Here is a 24,618-nt window from a genome sequence, read left to right as displayed (position 1 = left end):
TCTGAATACGAGAGTAATGCCACGTTTCAGTTTTCGGTCCTGCTGAGCTGCGTTCGTAACCTTCCGAAGGTTATTTGTTTATTTATTTATTTATTTTTGGCATTTGTGGAATTACTTTTTGCCATCAACGTGACACAATCCGAATGAGGGGGGGTGGGATTCCCATACAACTCTCTTCATTCCCGAAGAGCTTCATCTTTGGGACGCGATATTAAAAAAACAATCTGTTCAATAATACACAGATTGGAAGACTACAAATATCTCATTCAAGCATTAAACGCACTTCTGCCTGCAGTTTCAATTAAAGCCGGTTCGTCTTTGAGCTCGGTCGTGAGGGATGTTTACGTTAGTCTTTGCATTTTTAAGCTGAATGCATTCGCTGAACGTGAGCTCACAGTGGAACTCAGCCTGTTAAATGTGGAATTATTTAATTAACTTGACTCTTTTCATGAGCATCCCGTGTGCACATGTGCTCTATTGTATTGGCAATAGCTTAAATTTACAGCTGCTGTTCTAATAGCAAGAAGGTTTTGGTTCTATCCCAGCTCAGGCTTTTCCATGTTTTTCATATATCTATCAATCTCTTTGTCCACATTACAAAGAGAGCAAATCTAAAAATTCCTTAGTCATGCCCCAGCCAGGCGAACATTTCTGTTGGAGGCCATTTGTTCTTTCTGCAGATCTGAGCTTCATTGTGTTTGTGCTTGAAAAAAGGAGAGGACAGCAGTGTCCCTGCGTATCCAGTGTGTGTGTCTGGTGTGCACGTTTGTGCGTGCACTGCAGCGGTTTCCACACAGTCTGGTCTGTAGCGGCCTTCCTAGACAAAAAGATCGGGCTTTTCAAAAACAGGAAGAAACATTATTCAAGAGGAAAACAGGCAAAAATCGTAAAATGTGTTCACCTTGAATCTGTGCTGTTGCACGTGCATGTGTTGATGCGTCTGAAGGACAAACCTCTGCAACGTTCCAACTGCCCCCCCGATAAAAGATGATGCATTTGCATCTCGAGTCCTCTCTGTCACAGGAGGGAATGAGTTCTTCTCCGGGTTTTTCTCCGTCCTTCAGCCACAAACGCTGTTTTAAATCTGCACCGATGTAACATAACTGATGATAAATGGCCGTGGAATGTGTCCGTCCGCGCTATCAAAAATGTCTTTTCTGTCTGTGTGTTATATGGATTCCTGATCTTCTGTGTGGCAGGACTCGGCTCAGGAAGCCGTCATTACCAGAGACATCCACCGCACGTTCCCCGCTCACGACTACTTTAAAGACTCGGATGGAGAAGGACAGGATTCTCTGTACAAGATCTGCAAGGTGATGTCTGAAAACACACACACACACACACACACACACACACACACACACACACACACACACACACACACACACACACACACACACTGTTGTTCCTATTGAACCAAGATTGCTCTTCTTTGACAGATCCCACCCAGTGAATATATTCTTTTCTAGGACCTTAATCTACAGTGCATTTTATTGCAGTAGCCTACTGTTCATTAAAAGTTATTTGGTTTTAACAACAGCTAAAAGTGAGAGTCAGAATCAGCACTTTACAGGTAGGAGTTTAGAAGGAGCCGCTTCATCAGCTCAGCTTAGATACATGGATCAGGAGAAATGTTGCCCCTACAAACGTATGAGAAATGTCTTAGGTGAATATTTTTATCAGTCCAAGGACCATTAAAGACAAAAAAAGGTGCCTTGTTCCCAATACAAAAAACAATACTGCAATAGACGCCAGCGTCCTGAGGTAATTATCTGTCAGAAACATGCATTCAGACAAAAACCAAGGCCAGCCTAACTGGATTAAAGCCACTCTTAATCTCTTATCACTGTCTGCTTATCTGCTCTGCAGCTGTGAATGCAAAGCAGTTTCTTACGCGGCCTCTTTAGTCTAAGAGGAAAGTGGGGAGTGATCCCGTTGACCACAGAAACAACCAACCACCATTAGCTCTGATTTTTCCTGTTGGAAAAAGCAGCGTTATTTATTTGCGTAGCATATAATGTCAATATTTCAACACACACAGAAATGTCCTTCTTCTTCGTTTACACCACGGGAACATTTGTTCCTTTTATAGGCCCCCATTGTTTCCCATGTTAGCGTACGGTTGGTCGGTGCTGTGGGAGAACCTGTCAGGAAAGGTTAGCATCCGGTTCGGACTCCAATTAGGTCAGTGGTGAGCCAGCCTTCATTTGTATGCAAATCCATGTAGATTTGCTGCTGATAAGGTTGGTTGGATCTTGAGGCAGGAGTGCGTTCCAGACACAGGAGATCCAGGACAAAGTTTATATTCATCTTCATGTACTTCTCAGTAATGAGCCTGCGGTCTTTTATGTTCTAACATTTATTCTCCAGGGAAGGTCACTGAAGCTCGCTGCTTTTTTCCAGTAATAATCTGATTCATTCTCCTAATGTTGCTCTGTGAATCCAACTGCTCCACCTCAGCTGTCCAGCAGTCTTCAGTGGGAAAGCCTGCCTCTCTGACAGAGGTATTGATGGGTATTGCAGAGACAGATGCCCCCATCCCGCTTCAAAACCGGTTACTTCCCAGCTGAGAATCCTGCTTTTGGGCTTAAGAATCAAGGAAACGCCACTAACATGTGCATGACCCTGAATCATTGCTTTGACTTTCTGAGTCAAGAGTTGGTGCAGGTTTGGATTTTAAACTTACATCTCATCCGTGGTGGCCTGAAGAGCAGTTCTGTACATCCCAAACATGGCTCAGTGGTTTTATTTTGATAAAAAAACCCCCGAAATTATACATAATTGTATTCTGTTTCCATATGCAAACAAAGTAAACACTTGAGCAACTAGGCAAATGCTGTATCCCCCATCGATCTCTCGGTGTTAGCATACATTATTTAAAGAAGCTAGCTCATAGCCCGGTGACCGCTGTCCTAATCAGAGGTGTTTATGCTGTACTTGTCGGGCCACTGCCTATGTCAGAGTGTCGGAAAGTCTTCCTTAAAGCTCTTTTTTTTCCCAAGTTGACCTTTGATATTTAGAAGACAGAAATGTTTCTACTGTATACAGGTAGCATTTAAAGGTATATCGCCATGGAGACGCAGCTGAAAACATTTTTTCTTTCATGTGTCTTTTGTGTCTTATAGTTCTGGTTAGTTAATCAACAGATTTTTTTCCCCGTGGATGCCATATTGACCTAAAATCGCAGGTAATTGCGGGTCTGTCATCGAAAAGACCTGTGATTACCCTCCAATTTCATGCCAAATGGATTTTGTGGAGCAGGTCTTTTCCCAGTCAGATTTAAAGCGTCAGCCTCGACCCACCACCAGCTGTGAAACCAGGCTGCACGTCCTGGCCTCATTTCCCCTCAGAGGTCCACATACCTCATGAAAGAATAGGAAGAATAGATTCTATAAAACATTTTCAAAGAAGATTGCAGTTTTTCGCAGTTTTTTTTTCTTCAGCTAGACTCATTTACGCAAACTCTGAGGTTTTTTCTAATCCTCGTTTTTGGACTTTGCTCTTCCGATAAATGTCTTGTTTGGACCCTCCATCACTTTTCTCTAGCACTTTAACCGTGGCTGTAGCCTAAAGCTGAAGTGTTGTGTATTTATTGAAACATTCCTCAAAATGATACCAGAAAATTGTTCCGGCCGGTTTATGAGGAAATAGACTTGGACTGTTTGGCTAATAAATTTAGATTTCACCCACTGGGACCTCCTCCATCAATCTGTCAGCATGCACTTCTCCCAGCTGACTTTTGGGACATGTGAATGGCACACTCCATCAAGCATGTCACCTTGCAGGTTACATTCCAGACAGCTCCACAAGCCTCCTCCATTACCTTCACATCAACCTCCCAATTAGCTGAACGGGGCATCTTTGATGTGCACGTGAGGGTCCGAAGTGCAGAGGAGTCACTTCTGGAACTGTTGACCCTGACATTAAAATTTTATCGCGGGATGAAAAATGCAACGATTTTGAGGGTTGTGTGATGGTTTTTTTGTTAATGTGTCTGTCGATTGCGCAATCACCATCGAAAAGATGACCGATGCGGCTCTCCGTGTCGGGAAACCTTCAGCGGCGTAAACATTTCCGTCTCCTTCGCAGGCCTACTCTGTCTACGACGATGAAATCGGCTATTGCCCGGGTCAGTCGTTCCTCGCCGCTGTTCTGCTGCTGCACGTGAGTGTACACCCAGCCTTTCATCAGCAGGCACACGAACAAATTGCTCCAACAATGCAGTTTATCACGTTATTGCCTCCACTTCTTTTGCCCCTCTGGGTAAGTTTGCGCTAAAATAGTGTGGAAGAGAGACCGGGGTTCTTAGAAGTGCCTCCGAGCTTTACTCAGTACAGTTTTTAAGTAAATGGACTTTGTTGCTTTTCATCGTGGAATATCGGGCTGCTGCTGAGCTGATTGCATTCTCAAGGTCATCAGATGCACGCCTCAAAGCATCGGCCCTCTAATACCCCTTTAATATATTTCCGCCATCTTTGAGGATATGTGTTAGTCTGCTGATGCTTTCGTCTCTGAAATCCACTTGATTGAAATGGTGTTGAAAAAGGCTCTTAAAGGACAGACAGACGAGTGGAAGCATGGATGTGGGACTCCCAAAAGGAAGAGTGGGAGAGTTTTTGGTTGAGGTCCAAAAGACAAGGACGGCAGAGGCTAAAGAATGGAGAGAATAGGAGAGGTCAGGAGGAGAGAAGATGCACCCAGGCTTAGTGGGAATGAATCATGAGCTAGGGGAGTAGAACGAAGAGATAAAGGAAGAGAAGAGGCATAAAACAGGAGGAAGTTATAATGGAGAAGGGTGGAAATGTGGAGAGGAGGAGGTGGCGAGATAAAGAGGACAGAAGCAGTAAAAGAAAAAGCTTATACAGGAGGAGGAGGAGGCAGACGGGTTACAGAGGAGGAAGAGGAAGAAAGGAGAGGTTATGGAGGAGATGTCAGGAATATTAATAGGGGTCCAGGTTTACCTGCAGGAGCCCATTCAGCCCCAAACACATACTGACAGTCTGATTAAATATCACCTCACCATCTGTGACTGTGTGTGTGCAGGAGGAAAAATAAATCCACGTGCACAGTTTTAAGCTTTTTATCATGTACGCATCTGTTTTCTTTATCCCAGCGCCGCAGAGGTGCACCAACAAAGAGACACGCACACATTTCTGCACAGACTTACACCCTAGAGTAACACCCGAGCACATCCCTTCATGTAACAAAAAATATATGATCTGCGTTATCCTGTAAAGAGCTTGTAGGTGAGCTTTATTCCCGTATATATCACAAGCATCGGTCCAGCAGCTTTTATGAAACTCTCGGTGTGCTTGCAGATGCCGGAGGAGCAGGCCTTCTGTGTGCTGGTGAAGATCATGTATGACTATGGCCTCAGAGCCCTGTACAGAAACAACTTTGAGGATCTTCACTGCAAGTTTTACCAGCTGGAGCGACTGATGCAGGTTCATAATCTTTTTCCCCCCAGTGTTTGCTATCTATCAGGGGAGTATCATCCTGAGCCCGCAGGGCGTGTGGGCATCTCCTCCGCATCGGGATCAGATCCATCCCGATCGACTAAATGTGCTCATTGTAATGCTGTTGATATTGACTGCTAATTATTAGCACACGAGGGAGCTCACCCTCCGAACCAGTAAGGTTTCAGATGCCGTGAGAGCACGGCCCACTAAAGTTGATGGCTATCTGCTTAATTTAATTTTCCATTCGCTGCACATGCACTGAGACCCATATGCTCATTTCTCACCTTTTCTCCATGTGGGATCTATCAGATTTTGCCACAGCAGAGGCAGAAAGGGAAGACAAACTCGAGCAAGTAACAGAGTAGATGAGGTGCCCTTTGTGGAAAAACTGACTGTTTCCCTCCACCAACAGGAGCAGCTCCAGGACCTCTGGTCACACTTCCAGGCGCTGAACTTGGAGGCACACATGTATGCCTCCCAATGGTTCCTCACCCTCTTCACTGCCAAGTTCCCCTTGTGTATGGTTTTCCACATCACTGACCTGCTGCTGTGTGAGGTACAGTCAGGACTCACTGTGCTGCACAACGCTCCTCACAACAGTGTTTGCACTTTCCTCATTAATTAAATGTCAAAGTGAACAAAAATACACTGATATCGGGTTCTGGAATGTTGACCGGGCAGTTTTCCTCCATGACAGCACTCTCAAATCTACAAAACTAACCCTTCTCCTCCTGCCCAGCACTTTGAAATTTAGCCAGACAGAGATGCAAGTCGAATTTCGCCCCAGAAAGGTCACCACAATAGCAGCTCACCGGGGCATATTTAATAACTTGCCCTTGACTGCAGCGTGTTCTGCAGCTCGGTGCAAGAAAAGCCACTTGTTCTGCACTGAATTACACCTTCACCTGTGCTGTCCTGTATGAAAATGGTGCCCTTGGTGTATTGAAAGCAGCAGTCAGGGTGAAGCTGTCCAGAAAAGTAGTAGAGTAAAGTGCAAAAAGGCAATGAAGGAACGGTGGAAGAGAAAGATGGAGGCAAAGGGGGTGGATGAAGCTTCTAAATGGCTCCGTGAGGGGTAGCAGAGGGCAGAGCGATAGTGATTCGCACACATTCTTTCACTATTGATTCATCATCTTGTCAGTAATCGATAGTGGTGTAGAAATGGGGCTTTTAAAGAGATGATATGATCGCGGGAGTGTCATTAGGGCCGTTTTACCTGATACCAATCACATCTCTGCTCCTGATTGAAAATGTTTTAGACATAGCTCATCAAAGAGATCTTCTACGAGGCACTAATCAATGGCTGCTCCAGCTCGGGAGGAGTTATTTTCTGTTCTTATTGTATGTGGGAAATTTTTCAGCACATCAGTTCAACCAGCTGATTTGATTTCCTTGACTCTGCTCATGCTAGCAACACTTTAGTAGCCTCTGAGGCAAGTTTCCAATCACACGGAGACAGTAGTTAATGGTGATATAAGTTTATTTTAACATACAGTCCTGTAAAAATGTAGGCGGGTGTGAAGTAGAAAGGGTTTTAAAACCATAAAGATCTACATGAACGCAGACAGAAAGAGCTCTGTAGAAGGCGTGCACCGTACTGGACTCAAGGCCCTACAGTTGATTTTATGTACAATATCAATAAAGCATAGTGGCGCTGTAATGTATAGTATACACAGAATGTACAGAATGTGGCGTATGCTGTATAAATAGGGGAGGTACAGCAGGTGGGCATAATGCACCCCAACCATTATCTATTGGCCCCCTCCACAAAAGCAAATAAAGATGGATGAGTTGTGGCGTGCAGAGCGAGGAGATATTTCAGAGGAAAAGGAGACTAACAGGGAGGAAAACGGAGCTTTCATAGGATCAGAACCTGTGTGTGCGGTGGATCAGGTGCCAGACGAGCCCGAGGTCTAACGAGGCAGCACAGGAGCCTCTTTGCAGGACTTAGGAGTTAAACAGGAAGCTAAGAATGGAGCCCTGAGGCACGCCAGTCCCACCAAACAGGTTTCAAAATCATCATGTTTCATTGGGTCGATACCTCTGTTTACTGTAAATCATATTTACTGTAATAAGTGAAATAATGTGTATGTTTTTGTAAAACAGCAGCTCCGTCTTTCATTCAGCCTTCACTGGTTTGCTTTTGTTCCCCCACCTCCACATCTTCCTCCCTCCCTCTGTTTTTCCTATCCGCCTCAGGCAACAATTAAAAGTTTCACAGGTCTTTCTCACCCAATGAACCGCGTGATGAGAATTTGCTTGTTAAACTGGAATTCTCATCTCCTGCCTCCCCGTCTCCGGCCGACTCTCTTTAGCCTGCTGTCCTCCGTTATTGCTTTATCATTTATCCTTGTTTCCTCTTTCTTTTATTCCCCCTCTCTTTTTTTGCTCTACCATTCCCCATCTCCTCTGCATGTTCTGCCGTTCTTCTATGGTGGCTCTATCATCTTTACTCCTACTGTTCACAACAGTCTCTCAATTCCATTGTTTTCTCTCCGTTCTCATATCTGTAATTTCCAGATGTTATTAATAATCCAGTTAAGAGCCACCAGTCGGTCACAATTTTCACGTTAATATTTCAGGAAAAATGTCTTCTGAACTTGATTTGAACCTCCTCCTTTGCTCTTCGTCAGCATCCTTGTCTTCAGTCTTCCCTCTGTCTTATTCTAAGCTGTAATCGTGTCTCTCCTGCAAGTCTGCTCCCTCTCACACACACACACACACACACACACACACACACACACACACGGATTATCCTCTGCCCTCTCACACACACCTTCCTTTGATCCTGCCTCAGCGCTGTAGCACCATCTTGAGGCTTACAGAGTCTGGTGTTGGAGCAGAGATTCTCAGCTCTTCTCTTTTTTTAAACATGTATTTTTAGTGCTGTCTGGTTATTTTTAGCTCTCTGTTGCCATGTGAACTGGTTGTCATGTAGGATAAGGAGACGGGTGTTCCCGTGCAAAGCCCACATCAGCTCCAATTTTTTTCCCCCCTGTTTCTAAATCAGGAGGATTGCACAATATAGAATACAAAACATGATATGTTTTGTCCAAACATTACTTTAAATACATCGGTAGATAACACAAACTATTTGTAATTTATTATATCAACTAACCATTTTGGCTTCATTTGTCTTTTTTTAGACTTTTTATGTTGCTCCCATAACAGATTAGATCCTGATTTAATGTTATAGTCAATACAAACTTCTGTGCACTTAAGAAAATGTGATTAATAAAACGTATCTTTTTCTTTTTTAGGGTATGAACATCATCTTCAATGTAGCTCTTGCCCTGCTCAAGGTTGGTCCTTACTTTATAGTTTGAAACATTCTTATGATTTTAAATGTTTTGAGATGATGGGACTGCATAACAACAATTATTGGGTGTTACATGTGATCTACTATCCCTGTTCTGAGATCCAAAAATAAAGTATTATTCATTTAAAAACACATTTTATGAAACTAAATGCGCAAAATGTTTGCTGATGTGTGAAGTAAATTAGTGATTGTTGAAGCGGGTTTTTGGTCTAATAATGGATGTTTGGTGTGTTGACATTTATCGCCCCCTCGTGTTCAAATGTATAATTACAGTTTAACGTATTTAAGGACGTGTACACATTTACGTTTAATGCTTTAATGTTCTTCTCTGAAGTTCTAGAATAAAAACACATACACACATACGTATTGTAATCATGTATAATTCATATCATATATTTAAATCATATATAATTTTAAAAGCTCCAATAAAATGTAGTACCTTTAAACTGAGTTTCATCAAATTTTCCTAATAATTATAGTTTTAAAAATAACATTAAAGCAGGAAATGGTGCAACCATTTTATTTAAACTATTAAATATTTTCTCACTGCAGTTTCTCCAGGTGCTGCTTACAAAAATGTCCAGTAACATGAGAAAACATGTAATATTTATAGGGGTCCCCGGGTTTATATCAATATATTCAGTTAGAATAGAGTATTAATTACAGCTTATTGCCTATTCAATAAGGCCCAATCATGATTAGCAGGTTACCAATATCACCCTGCTGTAAATTTAGGATTAATATAATCTCAAGGAAGGAAGGCGTGAAGCATATGATGGCTGGGAATGAAGAACAAATGAGGATGCGAGGAGGGTGGAAGGGGTTTCCACTGCCTGCTGCTCATTGGGCAGCCATGACGACATTCTCCCCGGAGGCTCCCTCCTCCCTCCATCCAGCTCCTCTCTTTGCTCTCGTCATTCCTTCCTCCATCTGTGTTCACCGCCCTCTCCTGTTTAACAGCCGCTGTCCACATCACAACAGGAGCCTCAGCTTTAGCGTTGGCCATTTGGACCTGGAGGAGAAGCGCTCTGCTTTGTTGTTGCGCTTGATCCCTTTATTCTTTTTTTTCCTCATCATCTTTACACCTCACGGTCGCCTTCTTGGAGCTTTTAGTCTATTTCCCGCAGCTTTACCTCCTCCTTCTCCTTCTCCACCTCTGCCTTCCTCTCCTCTGTGTCGGCCGGTGCTGTTTCTGCCACCACGTTACCTCCGTCCGTGACCCAGACCTCTGCAACGGAGCCGCCCATGCTGGTAGCATTTAGCATCACAAAGGCAGAGAAGAAGAGTTGTAGAGGAAGGCAGGGACACAGAACCAAGGAGCACTGTGCGGTTTTGCTTGGCTTTGCCTCACCCCATCTGCTGACCCAGACCATCGATTCTGACGCCACAACTTACTCAGGCTTTGAAACAGTTGTTTTCTTATTGAGAGGAAGGAGTGACCGACCGGGTGTTTGACTGCTTGTATTCTGCCCTGGGGACAGTCCATGCTGGAGCTCTCTGACTTTGGTGTTGGCTGTATGGCATCCTGTCTCTGAGGATTTTATCCCTTAAATCAGTGCTAAAGTGCAGGATCTGTCCTGATCTGGAGATGTTTTCTGTTTGACTTCAACGTGGACGGCTGCCTCAGCTCTTGCTCAGCGGGTTCAGCGTGCACTCAGCCATAAACCAGCACAGAAGCATCGTTTCCTGAAGCTCCCACACTGACAGGCCACATTTCTAGAGCTTCTGCCATGTTGTCAGGAGCGTCGGCTCAGGCTGAGATCAGATAAAAGGATCCACCCTTATTTTTCATTTCATTTGGCTAGAGCGTCAGAAAAAGCCTCTGAAGCGGTTTGAAGAAGAAGAAGGAATTTTTTTCTCCTCTGTGCGTTTTGAAGGCAAACAACGAGGGGGAAATATTGAAAAGGTGGAGCAATTGTCCTTTGCCGTTGTCCACCAGAATATCGGGCCCACGTGTTGAGAAGCAGTGTTGCTAGGCAACGGCGTGCTGGATTGAGCTTGGCTGCGGGACTATTTTGGGTGACAGCTTTTCAGAGCAAGTCTGGCAGGTCCATAGAGGACTCTGCATTATGCCAAGAGCATCATCCGTGCATCTTTTTTGCCGGTTCCGTTGCACTTCATCGTCGTCTTTGGACTCTGATGCTGGTTCTGACCCGTTTCAGGCCCCCTGACCTACCTGAGCGTAACCACTGATGCTGCATTTTCAGCCTGTGGAATCCCAAAGTTGATCCCACGATCACACTCAACCTCTCTGAGTCTACAAAAACCCGCTGTGACGGCACGCTGGAGTCACCCGCCACCCTGGCCCCAGAGCGGGATCATTCCTCTCCCTCACCCTGCCCCACACCGCCACCCTCGCCCCCAAACACCCCGCCGCCCTCTCCTCCCCCAATACCCGCCTTGACCCCGCGCCTGCCCCTCCCAGCCGTGCGCAGGGTGTTGGAGGATGGAGAAGGGACGTCGGAGGAAAGTGCCCACGGCACTCAGGCTTCACCAGACTCCTTCTGCAGGGTGATGGGTCTCCTCGGGATGGGACACCGGCTCTTCGTCCCCAGACTGTTGGCGGTGAGAAATGGGGACTGGAACTGGAAATAAATGCCTATAAAATAATGTAAAGAGGAATTGTTCTAAAAGTACCATCTGCCTGAAAGCTCTCTGCCCTTGCTGCTTATGGTTCTACTTTCATTCATAATTTAAAACCAAGCACTTCACTGGTCACGTGCAGTCCATCCCATCCCTGAGAAGGTATGAGTGACAGCGCATCTTTACGCCACAAGATGGAGTCACTGCTGCCCATTTACTTAAACCAAATCAAGCGGCTTATAGTTTATATGTGGGTATATGAATGGATTCGCTTGTCGGTCTCCACATCTCCCACCTCTCCTCACCTCCCCCTCTTCATGTCTCCCTCCAGACATCTAAAGAGGACCTCCTGCAGGCAGACTTCGAAGGGGCTCTCAAGTTCTTCAGAGTCCAGCTGCCGAAACGCTACCGAGCTGCAGAGAACGCTCGCAGGCTCATGGAGCAGGCCTGCAACATCAAGGTGAGGAAGGACCCACACATGTGTGCTACTCATGTGTCATTCAATCTGTTATTTGCATATAAGAATATGGTCATACACAATGTTCCTCGGTATTGTAAATATTCTAATGAGGAATCTCTGCTGTGACAGCTCCTACTGGGATGTTTAGACTTAATCTCCAGAGGGGTCAGGAGGGCTGTTTTGTTTAGGCTGTATTTTGGGACTCTCTTTGTTCATAATAATTAATATAATTAATAATCATATTCATACAGAACCTTTGAAAATATCAAGGATTTCATGGTGTTTAACAATCAGCAAAGGCACAAACATTAAGGGCAGAGTCACAGAATGATATATTATTATTTAGGAATGACAATTAATCACATTAAAATCTTTAAAATGTTCTTAAAGCTGAAGGTTTGCACTAATTTATTAACACTGAACCAGGAAGAAGCAAGTACAAAAGAAATCCTTAAAACAGAGAAAGATGTATTTGGTAATGTTCAGATTTTATAAAATATAGTTTTCCTGTAATAAGTAATCAAAGTTTACTATAAAAAGATTATGAGTTCGTGGAATGACCACAACGATTTCTTGTGCTCACGCACACATCACACATATGTGCGTCTTTCTATCTTTGTGAGGACTTTTATAGACATTATACATACCCCAGCCCCATACCCTAACCATCATCTCTACATACCTAACCTTAAAAAGCTTTACCACTCACTTCCAAAAGCACACGCTCACCCAAATACATCCTCATTTTGCAGGTAAAATGTGCATCACCTATGAGAACACACACACACACACACACACACACACACACACACACACACACACCACACACACACACACACACACACCTCCTCCCAACCTGAATGTGGTTGCTGGTATTTAGGGAATTTGCTGAGTTCACCAGTGACCGAAGCCTGCACACACAGTTAATAATATTCTGTGTGTGATAGAGGAAGTACAGAGCTGAACCACATACTCTTCCTCCCTGCTCTGCTGCTCCTTCTTGCCTCTCTTTTTTCTCCATGCATTAAGCATTTTCATTATCTCGGGAACGTTTTGGTTACTCACGCCGGTCGCCGGGCAGATGTTGCCTCTGTGAGCGTGTCGGCAGCACGCTGTTTTCTCCCTGCTCGTAAGTGGTCAGCAGCGATCTTATCTGTGTGTTCTACATACAGGATATCCTGTGTTCTTTATCTCCTGTGGTTTGGTACATTTAACTCACTCTTGCAAAATCCCGCAAGCAGAACAAGCTGTCGTGTCAGGACCTCCGTTAGCACCTACTAACTGGAGCCACAAGTCTACCTTTGTAATCCATCCATCCATTTCTGACGTGCATGATTACCTGAATACTCGCAGGAAATAAAGATTCCTCCATGCAGACAGTCATTTACTATGTGAACACGTATGTTAAAGCCACTTTGCTGTCGAGTCAGCCTCATTTTTCATGTTTTTTCCTGTCAACGTCAAAATCGGATCATCTGGACCCAGTAAGCTGCTTAAAACTGAAAGAATTCCCTGGCACCCCTGACTGATGAACTCAGTAGGGTGGCTCAGGCTTTCTGGGGATTATTGGAAACACTCAAATCTCTCAGGCTCCTTAATCATCCACCGAACCGCAGCTGGAGCGGCAACTTTTCTGGAGCAGGGCGTCGCGTCGCACCTTTGTTAGCTGCAGGGGATTAGGCTGATTAATCAGATTGTTTTAATATTCCAAAGGAAGCGGTTGCTGAGTTTATCTTGTGAGGAATGTGTACCTGCACCTCCTCCCCTGTTGCTGCTCTAGCCTTTTTTTGTGGGACACACAGTGCGTTGGTTCTTGGAAGCTCTGGATTTACACCAGCGTTCCTACAGGCATCCATCCTCCAGGACTGAAGCGCTCTTTCTGCTTCTTACCGTTGGAACAACGTGCAGCTGCCACTGACGAGTCACTGTGGTTGATCTGACAGTTTCCTTCCTATCTCAAAACCACACATGCGCGGCATACGCACGCCCATAGCGTTGTTTTTAATGAACAGAGGCTTGCGTGTAGAGAGAGGAGGAGGAGGAGGACTCTCTGCTTCGGAAAGAGGCAGACTCATCGTCCTTTTATCACACACTTCTAGCGTTTCACGGTGGAACAAACAGGTGTGTTGTACTGCTCTCTTTCCTCCCGCTCCCCCCAGCCCTGGCAGTGGGCGGGGCCGGACTCACGAGGGACTCTTGTGAGCAGCCACTTACCTCCTTCAGTTACTGAGAGGAGCTGGACCTGTCAGCTGCACTCCTCCTCCTCTTTTGTCTTCATCCTCCATCCTGCTGCCGGGGTCAAAATGATGCAGGAGGTGTCTATCATGGTGGCGTACGATGCCCACGTAGTTGACCGACCGGGGGAGGAGGACACCCTGGCATACTTGGTCGCCCACTCCCGACGTCTCAGAACTCCCAGATCGGTGGTAGGTCTGTTTCATTGACTGGCTGTTTCTGGTTTTGTACCCCTGGTGGGACTGGTTCCAGTGTCTTTGACAGTTTGTAGGTCAGAGCTCTTCCTCCTCTTCTTCGTTTGCTGTTGTCGGCTGTCACATCTCGTATCTGTGCTCGTCCTTTCAGTCCGGTAGAATATCAACGGCTTTCCACTGATTTCAGGCTCTGCTTTGAAAGCCTTTTTCCGCTATGAGAGTGTGTTTGTGTGTGTGTGTGTGTGTGTGTGTGTGTGATGTTTCACCGTCACGGAGCTTTGTCGGCCAGTCCAGTTAGTCGTTTGTGGCTGTCTGTTAGTTTCAATTACTGACATTACTGTGGAATCAATGGAGACCTTGTTAGGGGATGTGTGTGTGTATGTTTGTGTTTGTGGGCAATTAAATTCCATGGCCTAGTTTTTTGTCCCCAGAGATGTCCACTTGCTTTTGTCTTTATTTTAATATTCAACTTAGAACGCGGCCACCTTGCGTAACGGTGTAATCACATACAAACACACACATATGCATAGAAATATTTTCTGCTGCTGTTTTAAATGACACCATATTGTTTGATGGTTTGGGACCAGTCCAATTACTGCAGGGATTCAGGTCAGTAATCTAAAAGTGGGCCTGGTACCGTTTCCTGCAGCACTGTGTCCTTCAGAGTGAGACGGTTCTATCTCTCTCTCTCTCTCTCTCTCCATGTCTTTATCTCTCTCTCCCACCTCAATCTGAACTGATGCATTCCGCAGGTTTAAAAGACGGGAGTTAAAGGAATTCTAACCCTGGAACAGGCGTGTTTGAATCTACCGGCGTTCTAGCCTTCAGTAAAATGACATGCAAACCTTCTGAAATAGGCTTCACTCAGCTGCTGGAATTTCTGGAATATCTCTAATTCACACGTCTCTATTTTGAAAACATTGGTGTAACTTCAAGGTTTCGCTTTAAACGACTTAACTGAATAAAAGATAGAAGAGGAATTCAGCTGTGAAAATCTGTTTGAGGTTTGAATCCAAGTTGCATTCTCACACGTTAGTGCGCCGCAGTGTTGCAAGTGCTGTCAGTTTGTCTGTTCTGGGGCTGTTGCATAAGCAGTCAGCAGGGTTTTTGTTGCACGTCTGTCGCCGATTATTAACTAAACGGTTAAAGAAAGTTAGAAAAGTGTCTGGACTCTGTTCTTGTTCAGCCAGAGCTCAGTGAATCACCTCCAGGGAGGCTTGACTGGCTGATTCGTGTCAGTTGGAAGGTGATGGAAAAAGATGAGAGCGAGGGGGCGACGTTCCACTCAGCACAAAAATAACAAGAGTGAAACTGGCCCGTGTGAGGTGGATTATTGTGCTCATGTCAAATGCTGCGAAATGACTCACGCAAAGACAGAAAAATGCCCATGAAAGGATCAGGGCTGCTCTGTCGCGCATCCACTGTGGAATTATGCGACACTTCTCAGCGCTTCCTGGTTAGCACAGGTCAAAGGTTAACCCGCAGTAAGGAAGTGGGATTAGGGTTGATAGAGTCGCCGCTGCACCAGACGGAGGCAGACGGTGCACAAGTTCAGCTCCATTCAGAGCGAGAGAAGAGTTAAGGCTGTTGATTGGATGGAACGGACGAGGAGGGAGAACCAGAGGTGATCCAACAAACAAACGAGAAGAGAACAAACAAACGAGAAGAGAACAAACAAGCGAGAAGAGAACAAACGCAAGTCTCACAGGGGGGACAGTGTGACTGACCTGAAATCCCCACCGTAACGTTGGCCGCTATGGCAACGCTGGCTCCACTGGCAAGGGATAACATTACCGGGAACACACACACACACACGCACACACACACACACACGCACATTTCTTCATGTTGCAGAGCGGGAACATACTTAAAGCTCTATACACATGGCAGTTTTAGCCCGCAGCACCTTCATTTTACCACTAACTTGTTTCAGTTTATTGTGTTTGACGCATGTTTCTGATGTCTGAGATGATGTGTGAGAACCTTCAGAACAGCGACATCGGCTGTGGAGTTTGAATACGTCAGCACAGTTTGAGCCTCATACCAGTTTGTTTCATTTTCAAGTGTGATTCTTGAGTTGGTTGAATTGCTCTCAGCAAATTGTGAGGTAGAAAATAGAGCTAACGACGCCTGAACTGCAGTTCTGCCATATTTCTGCAGCTTTTGTCCTTTTGTTTCATATTTGTCACCTTGAGACTGACGACTTCCCTGATACTAAACATTTGACTCCTGGCTGCATTCTTCTCCCCTGAATAACACACTTTATGTAGTTTAATTCTTTTAATAAAGTGTCAGATGTGTGTCTGTTTCAGGGAGAACGCTGCAGACAGGAACAGTTGCTAGTTTGAATCCCTTTTTGTGTATTGCAATTGATAAAAATGCAGATGTGAAAAACACCTTTTGTCTGGTTTTAGGTTCCAACTAAAAAACTGAAGAAGTTTGAGAAGGAGTACCAAACCCTGAGAGAGAGTCAGCTACAACAAGAGGACCCCATCGACCGATACCAGGTACCCAACACAGCAGCGTCCGCATGGGTTCGCTCTGGAATACTGGGTAAACGCACATAAACCTGGTCGGGGAACGTTTTGGGATTTAGAAGGTGCTTCTAAAAAAAGACGCGTTTGTGTGAAGTTTTGTCAGGAGAACATCTCTTGTTCTAAAATTAGACTGTCGGCTCGATCCTCAAACTGGATCCTGTGTTGGTCTTTTTGCGTCTTCAGATGTGACGTTCAGTCCAAACGACTCGTTTCTCTGTCAGATGTTCACGCAGGGGGTCGGGCAGATGTTCCTCTTCATCGCTCTCACAGATTAATGTGAGGATGATGACGGAGCGCTTTCACATTGTTATTACAATGTATTTGTGATGGATTTACTGGAAAAGTGACTGGAGTCACTGGATCAAGGAGAGCAGATCAGGAACACACACACACACATAAACACTGAGCTCGGACATTAGTTAGAGAGACTTTAGGGAAGGGTCGACCTCGCCGCCTCATCTTTTTTGCTGATTCCTTCAGCAGCCACTAAATTCTCCCTGGATGAGCTCAAATACGGCAGAAAAACAGACTCTTCCTCTGTATTTATCTGCTCCTCCCGTTTATTTTCTGATACTCTGAGAATTTTTCCACCACGGGTGCACATTTTTGACCGCTGGCGTCGTTTCTACCAATGCAGATAAGAGTGTTGAGGGTGAGAGAGTGTGAGACGGAGAAAAAAGCTGCTGTCAGGAGGATGGTTAGGTTCAGTGTGTGGAGCTGAAGCCTGAGACAAGAGCGTTGTGACAGCGGGCTGCAGCGAGGTGAGAATCTGGATTTACACAATCCCAAACCGTGGAGGGTTGTTTGGTATGACCTAACAGTGCCGAGCGTCTTTAAGGAGGATATTAAAGGAGAGCACGTTGGGACGTACGTACAAGGCTTTAGCCAAGGAGCTGTTAGATTTTCTCCCAAAGAAAAAATTCATTTAATCTGCTAAACAGTGTGAAATGTTCTCCTTTCTCCACCTGTGTGTGTGTGTGTGTGTGTGTGTGTGTGTGTGTGTGTGTGTGTGTGTGTGTGTGTGTGTACGCATCAATATTTCCAAATGTGTGCAATAATACTGTATTTCTATTGTCTAAGTGTTTTTATCCCCATCTATGCTGCATGAATGCAGCAGCGTTATAGTAACTGTGCATTTACACTCTGATCGCCGTAAAAGAGAGGTCAGGTGACCACTTGTAACCATGACAACCATTCAATTATTTTGTCCCATTGAGGCTGTCATGTGAGAATGTTTACAGACCAGTGATCATGAGATTCCACTAAAGGTCTACAATGGAGGCTTTAAGATGGTGTGTGTGTGTGTGTGTGTGGTGTGTGTGTGTGCGTGTGTGTGCGGGCGTGTGCGTGTGTGTGTGTGTGTTTAATTTTTCAATTTTACCCAGTTTTGGACGTCAGATAAAATCCTCTCTCACCAGAGATTCCTGAAGTTATAACATCAAAAGTTCTTTTTGTTATTTCATTTTCATATGAAACCTTTTGTCCAGAGGGAGAACCGACGCCTTCAGGAAGCAACCATGCGACTGGAACAAGAGAACGACGATCTGGCCCATGAACTGGTCACCAGCAAGATTGCCCTTCGGAATGACCTTGACCAGGTAACCACCATATTTCATATGTGAAGTTTACTGGAGTTTAAATCGGGTCCATTCAGTGACTCCCAGAATGAATCCTGTCTTTAATGCGTGTGTGTGTGCGTGTGTGCATGTGTGTGTGTGTGTGTGTGTGTGTGTGTGTGTGCATGTGTGTGTGTGTGGTGTGGTGTGTGTGTGTGTGTGTGTGTGTGTGTGTGTGTCCTCAGGTAGAAGACAAGGCCGATGTCTTGAACAAAGAGCTTCTGAGCACTAAACAGCGTCTGGTGGAGACGGAGGAGGAGAAGCGGTGTCAAGGGGAGGAGACGGCCCAGGTAGCAGCCGCGTTGATCGGCGAATATCGATAAATGCACGCCGCCGCCGATGTGGGGTTTCAAAAACGGCGGGTGTGAGTCTTCTGAAACGCTGTCATGACTCAGCAGTACTGGGCACCAGTGGAACGCCAGCCCTGGCACCACTCACCGTACGGAGGATCCCGGTCAAAAAGCAACTGATGATGTCATCGTTTCATAGTCTCGGCGCGGCTCCTCCTTCTCATCATCATCATCATCTTCTTCTTCTTCTTCTCCTCTTTGTTGCTCACAGCTGAAGGAAGTGTTTCGGAGGGAGCTGGAGAAAGCAGAGCTGGAGATCAAGAAAACTGCAGCCATCATTGTGGAATACAAACAGGTGGGGCTGCTTCAGGAAGACGTCGGTGAAACTGTGACTGACGTTAGGCACTGACGAGCACGTCTGTTGTCCTGTGGTCCACCTGTGGCGCCCCTCATATCCTCCTCTTTTCTGCTGTGGCTTCAGATCTGCTCCCAGCTGAGCACCAGGCTGGAGAAACAGCAGGCAGCAACAAAGGAGGAGCTGGACATCGTCAGGGTGAGCACAGGTCACACGTTTACGGCTACAGTTAAGAAAAGCACCTTCCTTCAGGGAATTCTGGGATTTTTCAGGATGGTTGCATCTTTTGCTGTGGTTACGCCAGGCTCCCGCTGGCCCACCCAGCCTCCGATGTGGGTGTGGCAGCAGAGCTGCTCAGACCGGGATAACCATCAGGAAACTCTCCGAAATAACATTAACTCCCTGCTGAAAAGAGAAGCAGACGGGCTCGTTCAAAAGTTACAAGATATGAGATTAAAGAACAGGAGAAATTTAGAGGCATTCTTAAGGGAAATGTGAGTGGAGCTGAATGGCGTCTTACCCTGAAACGACGCTCCACCCTGCTGTCTCAGATGCAGACAGCAGGGTGGAGCTGCATATTTCACCATGGTTAAACACACAAATTGTGAAATTTCTACTTGTGCAATGAGTGCCCGGCAGAGCGACTTTATGGCAATTGTTTTAAAATGTGACATGTGAGGTCCTGCCCACCCCAGGACACCCTCACAACAGTGCTGCTGCGCCGCGTTAGCAACATGCTAACTCGGGCGTGTGCTGTGTGTCTGAACATGTAGAGCAAAGTCATGAGCTGTGAGCACTGCAGAGAGCTCTTCAGCACCTTAGGCTCGCTCCAGGTGTCTTCCCCCGGTAGGCAGAAGAGCTCCACCGAGCCCACGGACGAAGAGAAGGATGGACTGAAGGAGCAGCTGCGGGAGATGGAGCTGGAGCTGGCACAGACCAAACTACAGCTGGTGGAGGCCAAATGTCGCATCCAGGTCAGCTGCACCTTCCAGCGACTCTGGTTCATGATGAATAACCAAGGGGAACAAGAAGAAGAATGTAGCTCAGATCTTAATAATCAGTGTCTCTCCTCCTCTCCCCCCTGCAGGAGCTCGAGCACCAGAGGGGAGTCCTGATGAATGAGATACAGGCCACCAAAAACTCCTGGCTCAGCAAAACTCTGGGCTCCCTCAAGAGTTCCACCTCTTCCTCCTCATCCTCCATGTCACAGGCACCATCCTCCCCAAAGGAGGGCCCGGCCTAGCCCAGCCTCCACCCCTCCGCCCTTGCAGGATGCGGGAGCACGAGTTGATGAACCAAGCCACAGCAGAATGCAGTATTCCCGTTTTGTAGCTGAGGTCTCACTCGTCTTCTTGGACTCAAAGGAAAAGATGAGAACGGAGGATCGGATCAGTCCCGTATGTTTTACTTCATTTTTACAATAGAGTGACTCAGATTTGATCAAAAGCTAACTGCTGCTTTTATTCTGAGCTGCAAACTGGAAAAAACAGAATGAATCGCACCGTCCTGAAATGATGAGCTCCCTCTTGTGGTCGTGGGTGGTTACTGCAGATATATTCATGAGATTAAAAAAACATTTTAATTACCGTCATAAAGCTTCTGTTACACATTTAGGTTTACTACCTGTTAACAGGCTACAACACAAATGGCTATAAGGGGGAATACTGCATTTGGTTATAGTTCAGTAACAAACAATGTTCATATATAAATGTAAAACTAATTATTTGTAATAATCCTGTACAGGCCTGTAAGAGAAGAAAAAACACAAGGAAATGTTCTGCTGATTTTTTTTTAGGTTGTTTTGAATTGAATGGCACCTCTGTCAAAGTTGACATAAGTAAGCACAGTGTGTTGGCGAGTCCGAAGGACCAAAGTTACACGATTAATGATTCAGGTGTGGAATATCTTTAAATGCCAGTTAAAGGTTTTATTTTACATTTACAGTACTTTGTTTTTTAACCTGATTAGAACAGAAATGTGTTCTAACAGCTGTGGTTTTTTTATATTTAAGAATCTAAAGTGCTTTGTTATGGTATCACAGATCTTCATTTTTTTTTTTTTTTTTTAAATTAGAGATGATTTTGCATTATTTGTTTGTTTTTTATATGGAGCCCCATTACTGCTGATGTGAGTGTTTCTCTCCCAGAATATTTAGCAGACTCTAAAGAATCTGTGGTTGTGCAGCGTCAGTGGAACAAACACGTGATTTTATAGACAGGTTTTATATGCACGGCACGGTCGGCCCAACATTTGTTCAGCAGCGAGTCGTCCGCCTGTGTTCTTCGTTCGAGCAGCAGAATTTGACTGGAGCCAAAAATTCCATTTTTCGTTGACACTGGAGCCTCAGCGTTGGTGCCAAATGGGTCACTGGACTCTCCCCTCTGTCACTGAATCAGCCTTTGGACGCTGGTTGAGCTGGTGTGTGTTTGTGTGTGTTTCTTCTTCACTATGCTGCCTTTTCTGTTGGCTGATGAGACAAAGCCAAAGCCAGAGATGTTGGAGAACGTCAGCTGTGCCATCAGAAACCTCCCCACGGCCCTGTCCGAAGCCCCCAGCGGCCCCCTGGTGGTCCCTGAGCTTTCCGTCTTCAGCGCCGTCTCTGTTGGCTGCTTGTTGAAGTTGCAGTCGTACATTCAGTTCAATGTAAACTGTTGCCAAGTTGGAGAGATCTCCTGGTTTTCATGGGCACTAACGCAACATTAATACTTGGGACACTATCTAACGTGTGTTTGAGAGTCGTCAGAGTGGCTGTTTGTGATCTGATCACTATTGTTGTTGCTGGGAGGAAAACAAAAGATTCCCGAATCAGTGGATCCGGATCAGGAGCCTGTGTTACCCTGTCACACGGATGTGGACCCTTCCTCCGCCTGATCCACTCCAGCGCTGTTCACTGCACATTAACCGTCTCAGTTAAAGGAATAAACTCCAGTTTCCCTGTTGGTTCACACACCTTTGAGTTTTTATTATTACCCATCATGAAGGCTGAAGCATCAAACAGTAGAGTAGGAGGGGTGAGAGGGCGGGACAAAGGTGAATGAATAAAGATGATAGACAGACGAGAGGCAACACTCAGTTTAAGAGGTAATTTAGGAGGCTTCACATGTGACACCCTGCCTCTACTTTAGGTCGGGAAAGCACCGAGTCGGGAGGTCACCGAGTGGAGAGGGCACTGAGTCGCCTGGTGATGTCGTTCACGGATGTACCGGTGCAGCGCAGCATCTCGTAGACGGCCGTGAGGAGCAGGACGTCACAATTGTCGTTCAGCTTCACCTCATTTGGGACATAGTTCTTCACTGGGAAGATGCTGGTATCCGGCACGCCCAGCAGAGCGGCCAGCTGCTCGGCCTGTGTGAGGGAGAGGAAGATTCACGTTTGGTTCTGAAGAATCACCACCGATCTGCATCAAGGTGTTGGAGTTCATCACATCTGACCTTTTCCCGAATGATTTCTCTCTCGTAAACATTCTTGATGTCCTTGATAACGGACGAATCGGCTCTGTCCACTTTAGTCATCAGGACCAGCTGAGGAATGTCTGAAAATCAAGCAACCAAAATCTGAAGTAACTCCAAAATCGTTCAGTGGAGAAGAACGATGCTAATATATTTCTTAAAAAGTGCTAAAAAAAAAACTGCTCGAACTCATTGAGGTGACTGTCTGGCGTATTTCTCCCAGCTTCGTCTGTAGATGCACGAGACACGTCGAGACCGTGCTGGCGTCCATGACGTAGACCACACAGTGAATCTTCTTATTGAGTGTCGGAGCCGCAACATATCCAGCTGTTTCTGGGGTCATCGGCGAGGTCGGGCTGAACTGTGGCGTGCAAAGAAGTTGTTTTTTTAATCAGGAAAACTTGAAGAATCAGTGCTTCTCCTTCGTGCGTTGGCTATAAAGTTTACCTGGTAACCATCGGGCACATGACCTTCAATGATGCTGACGATGTCGTCACTGAGAAGCCCCGCCCCTTTCTTCTCTGACAGACCCATGGTGTCACACAAGGCCAGATTCAGGGAGGTTCTTTGCTCAACACCTTTTATCAAGTAGGTGCAAAACTGGCAGTTAAGTAGGAGGAGCACAGAGTTCTGATTTAACTGACGGTCAAACAGGTTAAACTTGAATATTCTGTAATGTTCTGCCGGAAACCTCACCTCTGAGGTTGGGTTGCCGCGGCCGGCCGGACTGCTGATGTGTTCTTTAAATATGGAGAAGACAGAATTGACAAAGCTGGACTTCCCGACACCGAATGGGCCGAGGAGCAGAATCCGAGCTTTGGTCACAGAACCGCTGATGGGTTTGACTCCTTGATAGCCTTATTAACTTCGTCCTCTCCCTGCAGAAACAAGCGTTATCGCCCAGTAGTGTAAAATCCACATTTGTTTATCACATTGTGGAGGAGAAGATGCCGTTGATGTCGATAATCTGCTGCAACCATTTGAAATGTGAGACTCACCTTCTCCCCCAGACCACTGTCCTCCAGGGCTCTTTGTCTGGTCAAGAGAGAGAACAGAACAGTTAAAGCACCATTTCTGGTACCGAGCACCAAAAGTGACACATTTAGGCTGGTGGTGGTTTACCTGGTGCCTGAGCCATCGCTGATGATTCTTGAACCAAGAAGCAGAGAAGCAAAGTATGACCCAGACTCCAAAAGTCAAATGGACCTTCTTCTGAAAATTTCCACTTAAGTCTGTTGAAGAGAGCGGAAATAGTGGTCAGTCTTTCAAAGTAAAAGTACAGCAAAGAGCCAGCTGCACGCTTGTGTTTCAAACTGTCATTTTCTTTTTAGTTTTAATTATAATCGCAGTTTATAATTTGATTGCTCAAAATTCGACCATTGTCTTGAGCTGCAGTTGTCGCCTCCTGTTCCAGTTTACAAATGACAGAATGTTGATGCTTTTATTGTGAAAGGTGTAACCAATATTTGGAGGAGTTATTCCAGGAAACATCAGTTTCATTTACAGGGAAGTCACGCCCTAATCAGTGAGTAAAATTTCATGCAGGCAGGAGTCTCCACACTTAAAAAAGTTCATTAATTAATAATTCATTAATAGTAATCTAATTATTATCATTATTGTTGTTTTCATTGTTGTGTTATATTAGTAGTAGTAATAGTAGTTTTTAATGATAGTAAAGTCCTGACTGGGTTCAAGCCTCCTTGAGAGTGTGTCCACAGCAGGGGGCCTGTCTGACGGCATCTTTAAATGATCCAAATGAACGATTCTGAGTGCAGCGACGTTCTCGAGATGAAGGACAATCGAGGACGATTTTTGAATCGGTTTTATTCACGAGCACATCTCACACCAACGTGCCAAGGTGCCTAGAAAGCGTTGCAACACCACTGAGTCAGTATTCAGAGCTGAAGCGGCTGATTACGAGCGGACTTGTCTCCACCTGCGGGGCAACTTGTTGGTGCAGTCACGGCTGATGAGACGGGTGTGTGGTGAGAGGTGTGTGCAGCTCCCAGTAGGTCAGGACTATCAATACTCCACAATCCAAAATGGTTCCCCAGTGTTATTTATGGGTCTCTCGCAGTCAGGTGGCGGTGAATTGTCGAGGAAGTACAGGTCGGCGTACTG

The 24,618-nt window shown here is 45.6% G+C and overlaps 1 protein-coding gene and 1 pseudogene across 9 annotated transcripts in view; one reads left to right on the top strand and one right to left on the bottom strand.

Annotated features, from left to right (window-relative positions):
* The window catches only part of rabgap1l (RAB GTPase activating protein 1-like), an 85,640-nt gene that overhangs the window by 29,203 nt on the left and 31,819 nt on the right, over nt 1-24,618 (top strand). For 5 of the 9 annotated variants that reach the window (XR_008951423.1, XR_008951424.1, XR_008951422.1 and 2 more), the window contains exons 14-26: nt 1,200-1,313; nt 4,090-4,164; nt 5,319-5,444; nt 5,872-6,015; nt 8,720-8,761; nt 11,693-11,821; nt 16,665-16,757; nt 18,275-18,385; nt 18,589-18,693; nt 18,965-19,048; nt 19,175-19,246; nt 19,822-20,022; nt 20,136-20,445. Coding sequence is in view for 4 of the 9 variants with exons in the window: in XM_057038679.1 (XP_056894659.1) it covers nt 1,200-1,313; nt 4,090-4,164; nt 5,319-5,444; nt 5,872-6,015; nt 8,720-8,761; nt 11,693-11,821; nt 16,665-16,757; nt 18,275-18,385; nt 18,589-18,693; nt 18,965-19,048; nt 19,175-19,246; nt 19,822-20,022; nt 20,136-20,291 (1,452 nt within the window). In the remaining 5 variants the exon portion in view is untranslated. Of the gene's footprint in view, nt 1-1,199; nt 1,314-4,089; nt 4,165-5,318; nt 5,445-5,871; nt 6,016-8,719; nt 8,762-11,692; nt 11,822-16,664; nt 16,758-18,274; nt 18,386-18,588; nt 18,694-18,964; nt 19,049-19,174; nt 19,247-19,821; nt 20,023-20,135; nt 21,998-24,618 lie in introns of those variants that run through there. The other 4 variants (XM_057038679.1, XM_057038676.1, XM_057038677.1 and 1 more) reach the window with 1 other exon arrangement.
* The window catches only part of LOC130529067 (interferon-induced protein 44-like), a 29,592-nt pseudogene continuing 27,172 nt past the window's right edge, over nt 22,199-24,618 (bottom strand).

The sequence above is a fragment of the Takifugu flavidus genome, chromosome 7, assembly GCF_003711565.1.
Source record: "Takifugu flavidus isolate HTHZ2018 chromosome 7, ASM371156v2, whole genome shotgun sequence".
Lineage (NCBI taxonomy): Eukaryota > Metazoa > Chordata > Actinopteri > Tetraodontiformes > Tetraodontidae > Takifugu > Takifugu flavidus.
The sequence above is the reverse complement of the archived record's forward strand: the minus strand, read 5'-3'. Positions and strand labels throughout refer to the sequence as shown.